Source organism: Akebia trifoliata, chromosome 2 (assembly GCF_017979445.1).
Source record: "Akebia trifoliata isolate Shusen 1 chromosome 2, ASM1797944v1, whole genome shotgun sequence".
NCBI classification, from domain to species: Eukaryota; Viridiplantae; Streptophyta; class Magnoliopsida; order Ranunculales; family Lardizabalaceae; genus Akebia; species Akebia trifoliata.
Window position 1 is genome coordinate 32,132,039 of NC_141376.1, and position 17,495 is coordinate 32,149,533.

The 17,495-nt window shown below is 31.8% G+C and overlaps 1 protein-coding gene across 1 annotated transcript; it reads left to right on the plus strand.

The window, feature by feature from the left end:
• Positions 1–9,425: 9,425 nt before the first annotated feature.
• Positions 9,426–15,689, plus strand: LOC147410172 (beta-glucosidase 44-like). The gene is made up of 11 exons (XM_086432414.1): positions 9,426–9,733; positions 9,851–9,909; positions 11,449–11,524; positions 11,616–11,687; positions 13,203–13,290; positions 13,735–13,987; positions 14,074–14,189; positions 14,296–14,513; positions 14,633–14,664; positions 15,073–15,175; positions 15,260–15,689. The coding sequence occupies exons 1-11, from the start codon at positions 9,484–9,486 to the stop codon at positions 15,622–15,624; spliced, it is 1,632 nt and encodes a 543-aa protein (XP_086288540.1). The 5' UTR covers positions 9,426–9,483; the 3' UTR covers positions 15,625–15,689.
• The last annotated feature ends 1,806 nt before the right edge of the window (positions 15,690–17,495 follow it).

Consider the following 17,495-nt stretch of genomic DNA (forward strand, 5'->3'; position numbering starts at 1 on the left):
ACTTGATATTAGATATGTGTCCTACCAAAGCCATGACATCAGTCCGCCTAATAGACTAAAGAGTATGTTTGACTCAATTGAATTTTCTTGGGATTCCTATATTTTGTGGGTATATATTATCTCCAACACTTTCAATCTCATTCAAAATTCCATGGATCCTGTGATTGCATTTCAACGATTAAGTCGGTTGATATTTTAATCGAGTATTGAGGCTTGTTAGTTTGAATATTTGTGTACATTTGCCTTTGTCCCGTGCCTTTTTATAGGTTTACCAGTTAAGTCATTGGTTGTATGTCATGCCATCATACACCTATTGCACTTGAAAATGTTGACACACGTTTACTCTAAATTTCGTATAAATCTGTCGTTCATAGAAGTCACGTGTCGTTTCAATGTCAAAGTTAATATGTTTATTATGTCATGTGTTTGCCACCAGTCTGCACCCTAACTAGACTTTTGGTCGTAAATTGCTGAGATATATTATCCCATTGACAATCGTCTCGATCATGTATCGTGGGATTGGGAGTCTAGTGTTTTGCTTTACTCTGTGGTCAAAGATTTTGTTTTTCCTAAACTAGCAACAATGTAGTTTTATATGTAATTCTTGAAAATTTAATTTGTTGAGAAAATATGATTTCCCTATTAGGCTTAAAATTTTACTTTTGTTCGAGGCAATAGGAATTTTGGGCCAGGTTTGATTCCAATAAAATATTTGTGAAACATGGTTTTAATTTCAAGGTTACTAAATGCAGACAAAGCACTTTCATTGACCACGAATCATGCAAGTGGTTACAGCCTTGCAGGATGTTTTATTGAAAAGGACAAAAGTTATTTAATAAAATTATAAAAATGAATATGATTAAATTTTTTATTTATTACTAAAATGTAATATTGTTCATTTTTTTTTTTCAAAATAATTACAAAAATCCGTAAAGAGTGGCGTTTGGAGGCCCTAAGAGAACTAAATATTGTGTCAAACATTTTTTCAATGAATGGATTAGAAGTTTCAGAATGGGCTGATTGTTTTGAAGATGATCTCTATGATGAGGAGATCATCCTCACCAAAGATCAGCTCATTCCGAAACTTCCAACCCCATTAAAAGAGATTTACAAAAATTGGACAGTCTACGATTCTTCAACTTGTAAATTAGGTTTAGAACTTTTGGAATGAGTTGATTTTTGGTGAAGATGACCAATTCATCATAGAGATTATCCTCATAAAAAATCAGCCCATTATTTTGAAAAATGTTTGACTCTTTTTAGGACTTCTGATCGCTTTCCTTATATATATAAGAGACGGATCATGGGGCATATGTAAAAACAATGTAATAATAACAAATTTTCAAAATAGGGGTTAGAAATTTCGGATTAAATTGATTTTTTGTGAGGATGATCTCTATGATGAGAATATCATCCAAAAAAAAAAAAAAATGAGTCCAATTTCAAACTTCTAGCCTCATCAAAAGTGATGTAGAATGTGGACCGTCTATTTTTTATCAATAATTTTTAAACCACTTTTGATGGACTTAGAAGTTTCAGATTGAGCTGATTTTTTGTGAGAATGATTTTCTCATCATAGAAATCATCCTCACAAAAAATCAAATAAATCCGAAATTTCTAACCTATATTTTGAAGAACCAGTGAGTGAGAAGAGTGACTTTATCAGTAATTCTAAGTTGTGTTTCCAAATTCCAACTGCATGCCTTTGCCTATTACGTCAAAATAATAATAATAAATAAATAAAAATTGAAAGGCTGAACTTTTAAATGTGGGGTCCAAAATTGAGTGAGAAGAGTGATTCTATGGCTTCTTTTATGATTGCGGGTCTCATAGGGTAACCCATGAGATCCCTAAAACGTCTTTGAACTTGATGCACACGTCCATTCTAAATTTCATATGAAGTTTGGTTGTTTTTCCCTAAACTAGCAACAGCATAGCTTTATATATGTACCATAGATTTTATTAATCAATTTTTGAAAAATTAATCTGTCGAGAAAATATGATTTCCCTGTTAGTCTTAAAATTTACTTTTGCTCGAGGCAATAGTAATTTTGGGTCGAGTTTGATTCCAATAAAATATTTGTGAAACATGATTTTAATTTAACTTTTCGTCTTATTTTCTTTCTGATAATTTAGATATAAACCTATGGGTTTGGGCAAGTATTTTTGACTTTTAAATGTTTTCTCATAATTCATACCAGTAGCACACCCCATGACTACAGTCTTCCATGAGAATCGTGGAGAAAATGAATTAAAGGCCCTAATCTTCATCTTCTAACTATGAACTTTCGATTTTTCTTCCAAAAATTCAATTATATTGGATTTTTTCATTCTCTAGGTTTTTTTTTTCAACCTATCCAATCTCTGCAGGTCATTATCTTCAATCTTGTCTTCAACAGCTTTCCCAAATTGCTTGATTTACCTTCTCAATGTTTTTATGGAAAGAGGTTGAATACAAGGGTATTTTGGTTATTTTACCTTGATATACCTTTAGAAAACTGAAAATTTTGATAAGAAAATTCGACATGCCAAAGCCCACAAATTTTAGAAATCGAATTTCGATGATTTATACCATTGAAATTTTTTATGTTCCCCAATTCAAAGGTGTAGAGCCATCAAATTTCTCCCATTCTCCATTAATTTGAGAGTATCAATCCATCACAATAAAAAAATTGACAATAAAAAATTCAATTCCTTAGTCCGTCCAATTTTATTAAGTTCAATAGTCTTGAACCGTCAAATATAAGCTTTTTTCACATTTAAATAACTTTTTGTAGGGGCCGTGGGGGGTTGATTTGGTCCCACCCACATGTGCACGTGCTATAGAATCATCTACATTAGGGCCCCCCTCCCTTGAAAAAATGCAATGCTTTGGCTTTTAATAGAAAGTCACTCAACATCCTTGACTAGTGAAGAGATAACGACGAATTTGATATTTTATGCAAATTTATATATATATATATAATATATATATATATAATATATATATATATATATATAAATGGATTTTGTTAGGGTTTTCATTGGTCAGTCAATCCTTTAGGATTTTTTATGAGAGCTGCTATTGCCACACCTACTTATATAGGAATTGGTGTGGCATTAGTAAAGTTGGTGTGTCAATAGTAACTTTTTATTTATTATTTTTTATTAATTAATTTCTAAATTAGGTCATCATTTAGGGTTATATCTAAGTAGTAATACCTTGTCATTTATTTATCTTATTCACATTTCATCGTCATTTTAAAGTAATCATGTAAAATCAAATTTAAAACATCTCATATCATGCATTAATAAATAACGATGACAACAGTTAGTTGAGTTCCTTCACATGTTTTCGACTCAAAACAATATCTCGATTGCATAATGAGGAAACGCTAATTTTATTATTATGATTTGCTATATTAACTCTAACTAGAAAACAAAATCATTATTATCTATGCCTATAAATATTAAAATTTGTATTGCCCCCCCATGCAGAATTCAAAAATGTAATTTTATTTTTCAAATTTTGAAGCGGGCTGCCCGCAGGGGCAGAGCTAATAAAGAGTTGGTGGTGGCAATTTCTCCCACAAAACTTTGAGACACCCTTATATTTTCAATTAATTACATGCCCTATTTGTCCCCACTCCCTCACCTCTCTTCCCATTTGCCCTCACACCTTCACCTCTCTCCAATTTTTGCCACCCTCCTTCAATTTTTTGTTGATGACATTGTATCCTGACCATGCCTTCTCATATACTAATTGGAAATGATCTAAATATCTTTTTCTTTAACTTCTAATAAAAACCTCTGAATTTCTCCCTAAAATCATTCATCTGCAAATTCTTCAACTATACAACTAACCATAGTTGGCCCCCACTACAAGAAAATCCTGACTCCACCCTGGCTGCTTGCTTCAAAGTCAAACTCCATTGGGAGCTCAACTTCACATTATTAATTACTTTAAGATGATCACCATGGAAATTGTTAATGTGAAGAAGAAAATGATGTAGAATGGGGACTAAACTTATAAATAAATAAGAACAATAATACAATTGTAAGGGAGGAAATTATTCATTAAGGAAGACGAGCTCAACAAATTAATCTAATCCAAAGTATAAAAGCTATTCACAACCAAAAATTTACATAAAGATTTAATTTTATTTATGCATATAAATATTTTAAAATTATATTCAATTACCTAATTTTTTTTGGAAAACTTTAAACATTAATTATGGTGGTATTTTAGTAATTTCAATATTATTTTGGGTATCAGTCGAAGGGGGTAAAATTTATTTTGCATTTTGTGGGGGATATCCTTAATTTCACCAATATTACGAGGGTGGTTAGCTAAATATTCATTTTTCAAATTAAACGCACCAGTGGTGCCCCATGCCCCCTTATCGGTTAGTTTCCAATGTGATTGTCGTTCACGAGATACTGCAACGATTGTTAATCATCACAAGTTGCTTTCTTGTCGGTTTCAAGAGGATTTCAAATATTTACGAAATTGTCCTCAAATATTCAACCATTAAAGTCATTATAATGTTTTGGATTATATTTGACTTTTGGCGTTGAAGTTCGATGGGACTTTTGAATTCATTTCTTTATCTCAAATTTATCTTAATGGTATTTTTCAAAAGCTAATAGAAATACCTAGGCAGTTTTATTCACTTTCTGTAAAATGCATCAGGTTAACCCTTGTAAAATGCATTATTAGATTTACCTCCTTGACCGAAAGTCAAGATTGCTTTTTTTATTTTTTTTATTGATGATTTAATGGTGAAAATTATATATATATTATATATATAGGGTCAGGTTCAAGGGCCATGTGAGAAAACATGTAAGAAAACTTTCGGCGGTAAATAAAATTTTAAAATATGGGTTAGAAATTTTAGATTGAGCTGATTTTTTGTGAGGATGATCTCTATGATGGGAAGATCATCCAAAAAAAAAATCAGCCCAATCTGAAACTTCTAACCCCATTAAAAGTGATTTAGAATGTGGACCGTCGATTTTTTTTCAATTTTTATCACTAATTTGTAAATCACTTTTGATGGATTTAGAGATTTCCGATTGAGCTGATTTTTTGTGAGGATGATCTTCTCATCATAGTGACCATCCTTGCAAAAAATCAGCTCAATCCAAAACCTCTAACCCTTATTTTGAAAAACGAAAGTTTTCTTACATGTTTTCTCACATGGCCCTTGAACCTGACCCATATATATATATATATATATATATATATATTATATATATATATATAAAATATTTTTGAAGGACATTTTGAAAAAAAAAAAAAAAAATCTAAACTTTATCATGAAATCATCAAAAAGAAAAAAAAAAAAGTTGACTTTGGTCAAGGAGAGTAAACTTAATCTCGCATTTTGTAGGGGTAAATCTAATATCACTAGTTCCACAGGAAGATATTATAAGTTGTGCTCATTGCATTAAAACTTTGGAAACATTATGGACCTTTTTTTTTTTTTTTTCATTTTTGTGATTCGGTTTCACATCATAGTTCATTTCCGAAGACCAGTAAATGGGGAAGCTCATCTCGATCTCAAATGAGATTCGCAGCACTTGTGCTATGGTTTATTTGGTTGGCTCGAAATAAAGTTGGGTGTTAAAGCTCTTCCTTGTCCCCCTCGAAGAGCTCTAACTATGTCTTGGCGTCCTCCACAAAATGGTTGGGTTAAGCTTACTGTACATGGAGCAAGCATAAATAACCCGAGAAGTTCCGGTGGAGGTTTTGTTCTTAAAAATAGTGATGGAGATTTTATTAGAAAAGGTTGTTGTTCCTTCGAGTCTTCTTCGAATAATATGGTTCAAATCACAACTCTCGTTCAAGTCCTTCAATTTTTAAATGTGTTGCTGATGAATTAGCCAAATTTAGTATTTCTTGTAATGCTTCCCATGTGTTTAACTTAGCTAGACAAACTTTACTTGGGGATAGGTTGGATTCCCTACATTCAGAATGTAAATTAATTTTCTTCTATTAATACATTCTCGTGGGGGCAAGAATAGAAAAGTGATCCTTATTGTTCTTCTTATTATTATGTTATATTATATAAAGATAAAAGGAGGGAGCATAATTTCCATTTCATAGGATCCACCATTATTCCAATCAAATCCATCGTTTAAAGATAAGAAATCAATAAAAGAAAAAGTAAGTGGACTTGACCCATTGAATCATGACTAGATCAGTTATTTTGATATTCAAATTCGATAGAGATGGAATTATAGTAACGGATCTTTTTTTTCTTATTTCATTTCCTTAGACTACACAAGAATTTGTCGATATTTTCGATTAAATCTTCTTGTTCCTAGATGCTCCATAGGTATATAGCATAAAGTGATTGATTGGTCATGAATGTGAATGCGACTTTTGAGGAAAATGATATTGAATGTCGAACTTCAAATCATAAAGGTACTATAAATAAAAGAATATACACAATGAGTTTGATGTCGTAGATTGCCCACTTAAGGCTATATTTGAGAATCTCAACAAATTAACAAAGTAAATGTGAGGAATCGATGTTCAACCTTTGTTTTATGTATGTAATGAACAATCAGGATGGAGTATTCTCTAAATAAGACATCTAAGGACAGTTTGGGAGTAGTGGACACGTCTATACAATTAGGTCCGGATCCTTGACCAGGGAAAAGAAATTCAAAGAAAATAAATAAATTTTAGAATACAATGGAGAAAGAAAAAATTACTTGAATAACCTTGAGGGAGGGACCTTTTCAAATAATCCTAAGTATTGGACGATATGTTAATCATTCATTTCGTAAACATTTTTTTTTTCCTTTAATAGTCCTTGAACCTCATTTCTCTTGATATAATGTTGTTGAAATACCTAACCTACCATTTTCCTCATTTTCTTTACATAATTAGATTTTTCAATGGCGATTTCAATCAATATTTTTGATGATTTTTTATCATGAATGATGAATGGTGAGTGATATACTTTTTTTTTTTTTTTTTAATTTCAACGATTTATAAATAAAAAATGAAGAACGAAATTGAGATTCTAAATTTTTTTATGATTACATCGTAACTTTCGATTCAAGTATCCATTTTACAACTATAATTAATATATGCATTTTGGGTATTTTGAGAAGATTTACCTAGTATCAAAGTCGAAAAAAATGGAAGAATGAAAAATATATATATATATATATATTATATATATATATATATATAATATATATATATATATATGAGTCACATTTACAATGTCACAAATTTTTATTGTCAAGTTCACCACTTTTTATTGTTGAGTACAATACTTTTTTTTTGGGTGAGTTTGATAATTTTTTATGAAAATATTGTCGAACTCAACAACAATTAAATATAACTTAAAAACACCGAGTTTATCAAATTTAGGGACTACATAACATATATCATTGAGTTTGATAATATTAATATTCAGAGTTTTATGATAGTTATTGATGAACATGACGCTTTTTTGTCATGTTTAATTATCGTCAAACCCAACAATAAAATTTTTGAACTTGACAATAAAAATTGGTGAGCTCGACACTGTAAATGTGATTCAAATTTATTCATTTTTATTGAATAAATCTTTTCAAAACACCCCAAATGTATATACCATAGATGTGAAATAGACTCTCAAATCAAAAGTTACCATGTAATCATAAAAAAAGTTTAGAATCTCAACTTTGTTTCTTAATTTTTTTTAATAAGTTGTCAAAAAAAAAAAAAAAAAAAACATCTAAATGTTCAAAATTAAGATTATACATTCTCTTGTCATCATTCATGATAAAAAATCGTCGGAGATGATTAGAATCGTCGTTGAAAAATCTAAACATGTGAAGAAGATGAGAAAAATGTAATTTGGATATTTTAAAAAGTTAAAACGAGAAATGAGGTTCAGGGACCATTGAGAAAAGAAAAGTTTACTAAATAAATAATTAAAATACCACCAAAAATTTAGAGACTATTTATAAAAAGTCCCTCTGCCATGGTCATTTAAGTAATTTTCCCATGAAAAAATAATTCATGGACAATAATGTCCTTATTTACTAGGGGTGCACATTGGATTGGGTAAATTCGAGTATCTTGGATTGGATTGAGCATGATTTGGTTTGGGTGTGGATTGTAAAAAAAAAAAAAATCTGATTGATTTGGTTTGGTTCCGGATTAAGGGTATAATAGAACGGAACCAATCCGAGAACTAAACCAATATATATATATATATATATAACCCTTTCTTTGTTTCGTTCTTTTATTCTCTATTTCTCTCTCCTTCAAGTTTGAAGAAAATCTAACTATCGTTCGTCTCCCTCACTCACCTCATCACTCGCCACCTCGTCGAAAAACGAAGAGGTAACTCATCTCTCTGTCTCTCTCTCTCTCTTTCAACTGTGTTAGTATGTTAGAAGTAACTCATTAAAGTCTTCAACTTCATCTTCTCTGTTTTTTTCTAATAAAAACTTATAAAAAATGTACCTCCTTACTTTTAATCATAAAGCAACAAGCAATATTTAATTTTAAGAATGACTTTGATCTTCAATCATCCCATATAAGGTAAGTGTTAAATGATATTTATTTTCTAATTTTTTCATGATATTTATTTTTAATGTGTTATGCGTGATGCTTTGTTTCTGTTGAAATAATAAGTATGTTGATGTTTTGTTTATGGGTGTTATGTGTTATGCCTGACGCTTTGTTTAATATTTATTTTGTTTAGTTTTAAGTTTTAACTATTTTAATTTTACGATAAAAAATAATAAGTATAAGAATTGAGAATCGATCTGAACCAAGGTTGGTTTGGATTGATTCGATTCCAATTTTGCCAAAATCCGAAGCATGTGCACTCTTATTATTTACATTCATAGTTGAGAGTTATCTTATTTAGTGAAGTTTTTGAGTAATTGTACAAAACAGACTTGTCAAAAGAAAAACAAAAAAAGAGAAGAGTGTTATTGAGGGATCAACTTTTACTTATAACACACCAATTCTTATGTTATAGACAGTTGCTTACTTTCAAAGGATTGGTGTGTTGTAAAGTAAAAGTTGGTGTGGTAATAGAATTTCTCAGAAAAAGAAAAAAAAAGGAAAAAAAGAAATTATGTCTTTAGGCCCCATGTTTTTTATTTTTATTTTTATTTATGAAAACGCCTTGATTTAATCAAGTGTGGTAGAGCTTTACTTAGGTAAAGATAGAGGGCAAAAAAGTCAAAAAAGTAACCTTACAGCTTGACGTAAACGCAAGACACCTATAAACTCTAATCTTTGTCATATCATTTCTATTAGAAACGTTTTCGATGGTTGATTTAACAGTTTAAACGACAAAAGTTTCCTTAAAATAATCTGTTAGGTAAAAGTAAAGGGTAATAGAGTCATTTCACACCAATGAGGGCCCACAACTTCTGTCTCAATCGTATCTTATCTATCGTTTAAATTCTAACTCACATTCACAGATCTCTCACACAGAACAGAACAGAAACACAGAAGCTCTCTCTAATTTCACAATGAAGTCTCCACTGCAACTCTACTTGCTACTGCATTCTCTATTCGTTATTCTGTGCGCCGCGTATGCATCAGAATTGGGTGCGACTTCATGGCCACAAACCGTACGATTCGATACAGGTGGACTCAGCAGAGAAAGCTTTTCCAAGGGTTTTGTGTTTGGAACTGCCACGTCAGCTTATCAAGTAGAGGGAATGGCGAGTAAGGATGGTAGAGGACCGAGCATCTGGGACGTCTTTGTGAAAATTCCTGGTAATGCAAAATTACCGTAATTGCCCTTTCTTTTCTATCTTTTTTCCATTTGTGTCTAATATATATATATATATATTATATATATATATATATATATATATTTTTAAATATTTACAGGAATAATTGCAAACAACGCTACCGGCGAAGTTTCGGTCGATCAGTACCACCGATACAAAGTAAGATCTTTCATCTTTGTTTATTTTTTTCTTCATAATTTATAATAATTATTATTACTGATTTAGACGTACCCTTCCACGTTTTAGTGAATATTTGAGTTACTCCTATGTTTTGAAAATAATTAAAAATCCCTTGACCTCAGTCTTATCTCGTAGACTTATCCTAAATGATCTAAATGCCCTCATCTTTAACCTCACTATCGACATTTTTTTTTCCAAATCGGTTCAAATTCAAGCTCTTTAACCTCTATGGTAAATATATATTTTTTCTATTTGTGCTTATCTTTAATTCTTAACCCTCTGTAGAAATCTCTATATTTTTCTACCAAATTTCCATATTTTTTACGTTCCCAAAAATCAAAATTTTTTAACCCTGAAGTCTGAAGGTTGAAGATGAGGGCATTCATGTTACTTTTTTGTAGTTTATCATAGAAGACTGAGTTCAAGTGGCGCATGTCTTTACCAGTTTGGAAACGTGTGGGTATCTCAATATTCTCCAAAACATGGAGCGTAATCTCCAAAAACACCTTGTTATTATTATTATTTAGACATACCCCTCAGTTTTTTGGTGGGTATTGAGATACCTTCCCTTGACCTCGGTCTACTCTAACAGACATAGTTTCAATTAAAATTTAAGACTGGAAAGAAGAGACCGAGTTGTATTGGACGAGCCAACTCATTTAAGAGTCGTGATGGAATGACTCGCCAGGTGGCATACTCAATCGACTCATTGATGTGACAAGTTTGGAACTGTAGATCTGTATGTGTATCCCGAGGGAGTCACGTATCCCAAGGCAGAAAGATCTACGATTTCCAAACTTGTCCACGTCAGTGAGTCATCGAGTATTCCACCTGACGAGTCATTTTATCAGGACTCGTCATTTAACTCAGTTTATAATTATTTATTCATACATATTTATATTAAAATTAGTATAATTTTTTATTTTATTTTATGAAATGAGGTAGATTGAAAATGTATTGTAATAAGATCATATTTTGCTTACATGATAAATATTTAAATTCTCAAAGAAGTAATCATTTTAATTAAAATATACAAAATCCCAATTGATTTGATTATGCTGTATTGACTCAAACAAGATTTTCAAAATATCGTTCGAGTCATATTGTTTATCTCGTGAGATGATGCAAAGCCCAAGATTCATGGTTTCAAATTTCATTTGAGACTAAGATGAGTTGACTCATCTGAGACAAATCAGTTTTGTCCATGAACAAGACGTCCAATCAAGATTTAAAACCATGGCAAGACTCCACGTAAATCTGTCTCATTGGTGAATGATATCGAGATGACTTATCACCAAACGAACGAGATTTGAAATTATGCGAACAGACAAATGAAAAGTTACTTAAATGCCCTCATCTTCAACCTGTAGTAAAAAATTCTTGATTTTTCGTTTCAAAACCGATCATCTTTAACTCTTGCCTAAAAAAATTTCCCTTCATCTTCAACCTTAAGATCCGATCTACATGCTCTTTTATTTAATTTTTTGCTATGTAATATTAAAATGGTTTCGATTGCAGGACGATGTGGATCTAATGGAAAAATTGAACTTTGATGCATACCGATTCTCAATCTCGTGGTCTAGAATTTTTCCAAGTAATTAAATTTTATCATCAAATATCAAATTTACTTTAAAAAACATCTTTTTGTATAGTTTTTATTTGAAATTTGAATATATTTTATGTAGATGGTGTGGGGAAGGTGAACTGGAAGGGAGTTGCTTATTACAACAGATTGATCGATTACATGCTTCAAAGAGGTAATTTTTTATTATTTATTATAAGGATGGTCAATCAGTCAATATTATATCTCTCACTCTATTATTATTATTATCTTTCATAGTTTGATTGGATTAGAATTGGGCCCACTAAATCTTAAGCAATGAAATTTCTTCCTCTATTATTGAGGAACAGTTGTATGTCATTGCTTTGGTGGTTTGGCTACAATTGGCATGATGGTCCTCAAATCTTGCCGACCGACAGATAGACAGTCTTATTATACTATATTACAATGAGTTGTGATTTTCTTACTTGGTCAATAATTTGCTGATGTGGCAAGGACATGGAACCATAGATCTTTTTCTTCGGGATACATAATTACACATCCCCATAAAATATGTGCAGTTATGTATCCCGAGGAAATGAATCTATGGTTCCATGTCCTTGCCACGTTAGCCGAGCATGGACTGAGTGAAGACTTTCTAGTCAGAAATTCATTATTGTATTACAAATTTATAACTCCAAGGGGTTGGCCTAGTGGCAAGCCAAGCCTTGATAAGCTTCCCAAGAAGGGTAGGTCGAGTGCTCGAAACCCCACGAGGGCCACCTCCTGGTCTGGTTGACCCTTGACTCAACCAGTCTCACTTCTAGTGAGACTAATCCCATGATAAGGAAAAAAAAAAAAAAAAAAAAGTAAAGTAAAGTATTACAAATTTACAATGCATCAAGTGAAGGAAATTTTAGTTATACCCCTCTACGAAATTGGTGATATTAGGTTTGCCCCTGCAAAATATAAGATTAAGTTACCTGTTTGACAAAAAGTCAAGGTCCCTTTATTCAATTTTTACCTGCAAAATATAAGATTATTTGCCTAAAATCAAATTTTTACCCTTAATTCAATAAAAAAAGAAGAATATAGACCTTGACTTCGAGTTAGGGGTAAACCTAATCTTGCATTTTGCAAGGGTAAACCCATATATCACAAATTTCGCTGGGTGTTACTAATGGTAAATACCCTTAAAGGAATTGTGTAATTTTGAGATGCACCTCGGATTTCAAGAAAATTAGAGAAACTCCTCGGGTTTTTGAAAAGATGACATATTGATTTGGTCTTCCATAGTAGACTAACGTAAAATGACCAAAAATTTCTTCTTGTATTCAACCTCTTGCAAAAAGCCCTTGTTTTCCACATGGGCAAACATAAAATAATAATAATTACCCTTGAGGCTGATATTCTTCAACCGTCAGATGATTAGAACAAGATAGGGTGTTTGGGGTGAAAAAACAAAGGTTTTTGATAGGAGGAGATTAAAAGTGGGAGCATTTTGGTCATTGAGTAATTGTGTTAGTCTCTCATGGAAGACCAAAGTCAATGGGTACGCCATTAGTTTGAAAACCTCAGGGGTCAAGGTATCTCCAATTGTCACTAAAACTTGGAGGGTTTCTCAAAATTACTCCTAAGAATATTATTGGCATCTAATTATTGTAACTGGTAATGTTCAATTTTGTACTTCGATTGATTGAATTTTTTATATATATATTTATTGAACTTGTAGGCATTACTCCTTATGCAAACCTCTATCACTATGATCTTCCCGAAGCACTCGAGAAGAAATACAACGGGTTGTTGAGCCACAATGTTGTGTAAGTACATTAAGCTAGAGTATTTTGGTACATTTAATTATTGGATAATGCTGAAGTAACATTAAAATGTACATTGTGGGGGACATTTCTGATGTGGATGTGTGTCAGAATCACAAATGCTTTTATCGAGATCTCACTCGTATCTCGATGAAAATCATCTAGGATTCTGACACTCATTCACGTCAGAAATGTTCCCCACGATGTACATTTCAATGTTACTCCAGCTTGACTTAATTATTACTTATCGCTCCCTTGCAATGCTGATTTTGATAAATAACTTATTTACATGATGATTGGGAGCACATTCAATCCAATTTATCCGTTCCAACATTACAGTCTCATTACTAGGATGAGGGATGAGCAGTTATGAATCTCTTTAAATATGATGTAGTAAAGTTTTTGTGATTGGGGGTGAGAATTTAATTATTGGTTCAAAACATACAGGAAGGACTTCGCTGACTATGCAGATTTTTGTTTCAAAACATTTGGCGATCGAGTGAAAAATTGGATGACGTTCAATGAACCAAGAGTTGTTGCTGCTCTTGGGTATGACAATGGGTTCTTCGCTCCGAAAAGATGTTCTAAAGCATTCGGAAACTGCACAGAAGGGAATTCTGCAACCGAGCCATACATTGTGGCCCATAATTTGATTTTATCCCATGCAGCTGCAGTTCAAAGATACCGTGAAAAATATCAAGTAAGAGTCACATATTTGATATAACTATTATTATTCCAATTAGGCATAAACATCTCGTGATATAACAATTTTGTATAAATTGTTAGGCAAAACAAAAAGGGAGGATTGGAATTCTTTTGGATTTTGTTTGGTATGAACCTCTTACTAAATCGAAGGCTGACCAATACGCGGCCCAAAGAGCAAGGGACTTTCATGTTGGATGGTAATAACCTCTTAACATCATTAATTAGATCACTTACTTAGACATGCATGATAATTTATTTCATTTGTTGATCGATACTCTCATTTTTGTTTTTTTATATTATAAGGTTTCTTCATCCAATCGTTTATGGGGAATACCCGAAGACAATGCAAAATATAGTTCGAGAGAGGCTTCCGAAGTTCACTAGAGCAGAGGTTAAGATGGTGAAGGGCTCAATTGATTTTTTGGGTGTAAACCAATATACAGCTTACTACATGTATGATCAACAACAAACCAATCAAAAGGTCAAAGGCTACCAGATGGATTGGAATGCTGGATTTGCTTGTAAGCCCCTTTATCTTCCCTTACCTTATAACAGAAAACTTGTAACACTTTTCGTTCCAATATTTCCTTTAATTGATTAAATCGTGTATATTACCCTCTTTTGTGTGTGAACATTGTAGATGAACGCAATAAGGTGCCAATTGGACCAAGGGTAAGTAACTTTGGCCTATATTATTTGAAAAAAAAAAAAAAAAAGATTATCTATGTCAGTAGTTCTTTTTAGAGTCCTGATGAATACGTTGTTGGGTACATGGCTGACGTGGCAAGGGCATAGAACCATAGATCTTTTTCATCGGGATACACAGGAAAAAGATGTGTGGTTCTGTGCCCTTGCCATGTCAGCCGCATACCCAACTGCGTGCATTCATCATTATTCCTTTTTTTTTTTTTTAATTATTTTTATTCGCTAAAAGTGTTGAATTCTTTTGAATATTTTGATGCATGGCACATTGGTTTCTGGTTCTATTGGCATGGTTGAGAATATGAGTCAATTTAGTTTGTTAAATTGTGGTTTTCTTCTCAACCTTAACTTCATATATGAAAAATTGCTCATTTGTAGGCGAACTCTTACTGGCTTTACATAGTACCATGGGGACTGTACAAAGCTGTGACCTATATAAAAGAGCATTATGGCAACCCTACTATGATTCTATCCGAAAATGGTGGGACCAACAATCCATAGTTTTTATTTTGTTATAGAGGTAATTGACATGAAAACTTAATGTTGATTATATTTGTGTTTATAGGCATGGATGATCCTGGTAACGTTACCCTTCCTAAGGGATTGCATGACACCAAAAGAATCAATTACTACAAAAGCTATTTGATTGAACTCAAGAAAGCAATTGATGAAGGAGCCAATGTGATTGGTTACTTTGCATGGTCATTGCTTGACAACTTTGAATGGAGATTAGGGTACACAGCAAGGTTCGGTATTGTCTACGTCGACTTCAAAAGTCTTAAGAGGTACCCGAAGATGTCTGCCTACTGGTTCAAAGAAGTAATTCGTAAAAAAAGTATTAAGCGTCAAATGTCTTTTCTTTCAGTCATCGTTCTGTTGGTGAAACCATTAGATGCGAAAAATAAAGGATCTTACCCCCAGTCATGGTGATTAGATTTGATGTTGTTTTGAATCTCTTGATATGATGATCACATGTGCTAATCCTTTTATCTCCATTTTGATTGTCTTCTTCGTACTTTTTTGAAAAAAAATATCATAGGGAGATAGATCTTCTAATATAGGAGGAATCACACTTAGGAGGCATGTGATTCTGATTCTAAAATCCAATTCTCACTAATAATCAGATTTTAGAATCCTGTGAATCAGTCGGTATTGTTGTCCATCTATTTTTTCACAATAAAAAACAAAAAAAACTTGGAGAATTAGAAACTCTCACAGACGGTTTTAGCTGAACAAGATTTTGATTTTAGATTTTAAAATCAAATTTTAGAATCAGTGTCATCATACGCGATTTTAGATTCTGGAAATCGATTTCTATAATATAGTTCTAATAATCCAAGATCATAATTGGGAGTCAGGTTTTACAATCTGAACCAAATGTGAGATTTAATCCATAACAAATCTTTATTCACATAATTATTAGTTAATAATTTTTCAAAATTAAGAATAATGTATGTCTCAAGAAACCTATTCATGCTTCTAAAGATTTAAGGTTAAGGTACTTATCTTATGCCATAAGTTAAATCGATCCATGTGTTTGTGATCCAATGTGCGTAAATCTCTGATCGTGTGAACCTTGTTCCACATTCTTTAATTTCTAAATTCACATTCTCTTCCCACTCTATAATGATTCGGCCTAGGGCTTTAATGATGGATGGAGATCACCACAGTTCAAAGCCCTATCTCTCTTATTTGTTACTCACGTTTCGTGTGTGCTTATTTCAGTAGGATTCCTATACATCAAGGTTTCCTTATAATATTTAAAGAGTTATTTCTATTTCTAATACAATTGAGATTTATCTTTAATTATTGACGTCTCTATAATTATAGAATCCTTGTGCAAGTTAAAAACCTAAAAACATGTAGGGCAATGGGCCACACGTTAATTGGGTTCTAACATTCTCTCACTTGGCCCATTAAACCGATTGTGTTAAAGTGAATTTTTCTTTTACAAGATAATTTACTTTTGAAAAAAATTTAATTTAGAATTTTATAATCAAAATATTTTTATACATGATCAAGAATTTTGAAATCTTGTCAATAATCCCAATATTCATTAGATACTATAATACTATATTTCGGTTAGATACTAATTTGAGTCGTGACGGTTGTATGTCATCTATATTATATTTCCTCCCATGTATTGCAACATTAAAACCCTTCATAATATAGTCTTTGCAATGTGAAAATAAGCTTATATTTGACAATCCAATACTATTAAATTTCAAAATTTTCATGGTCATTTTTTTTTTCAACGGATTGAAACTGTCAAATTAAAGGAGGATGGTAGAAATTTAATGGCTCTAAGGTTGTTTCATGTAGATTTTCTATGAACCCTAAAGGTTGTTTCATGTAGATTTTTTCATCCAAATTCCCATTCAAGAAAATCGTTTTCACATCCATTTATTGTAACTCCAAATCATAATGAGTACCATTACTATAATGATTCCTAATGAGTTTTTCTTTGAAATTGGAGAGAAAGTGTAATCGATACCTTTATTCTGAATAAAACTTTTGGCCACAAGTCTGATTTTAAATTGTTCAATATTATTTTTTGCGTTGTGCTTGATCTTGAAGACCCATTTATAGCCGACTTTCTTACTTTTAGAAGATAATTCAATGAGATCTCAAATACGATTCTGGTATTTGAATTTTAATTCTTTTTCCATTAGAAGAATCATTATTTTTCATTACTTATGAAAACATAACCAGATCTTTATTTATCCTAAGATCATAATCAGATTCCTATAAATACATCACATAATATAATTGAGTCTATCATTGTAAATGTTATCGTTCTT

Excerpts from the sequence above, each read along its gene's own strand:
- LOC147410172 (XM_086432414.1), top strand. The coding sequence starts at position 9,484 with ATGAAGTCTCCACTGCAACTCTACTTGCTACTGCATTCTCTATTCGTT. Across the intron at positions 9,734-9,850 it reads CGTCTTTGTGAAAATTCCTG|GAATAATTGCAAACAACGCT; the intron begins GTAATGCAAAAT and ends AAATATTTACAG. Across the intron at positions 14,190-14,295 it reads AGGGACTTTCATGTTGGATG|GTTTCTTCATCCAATCGTTT; the intron begins GTAATAACCTCT and ends TTATATTATAAG.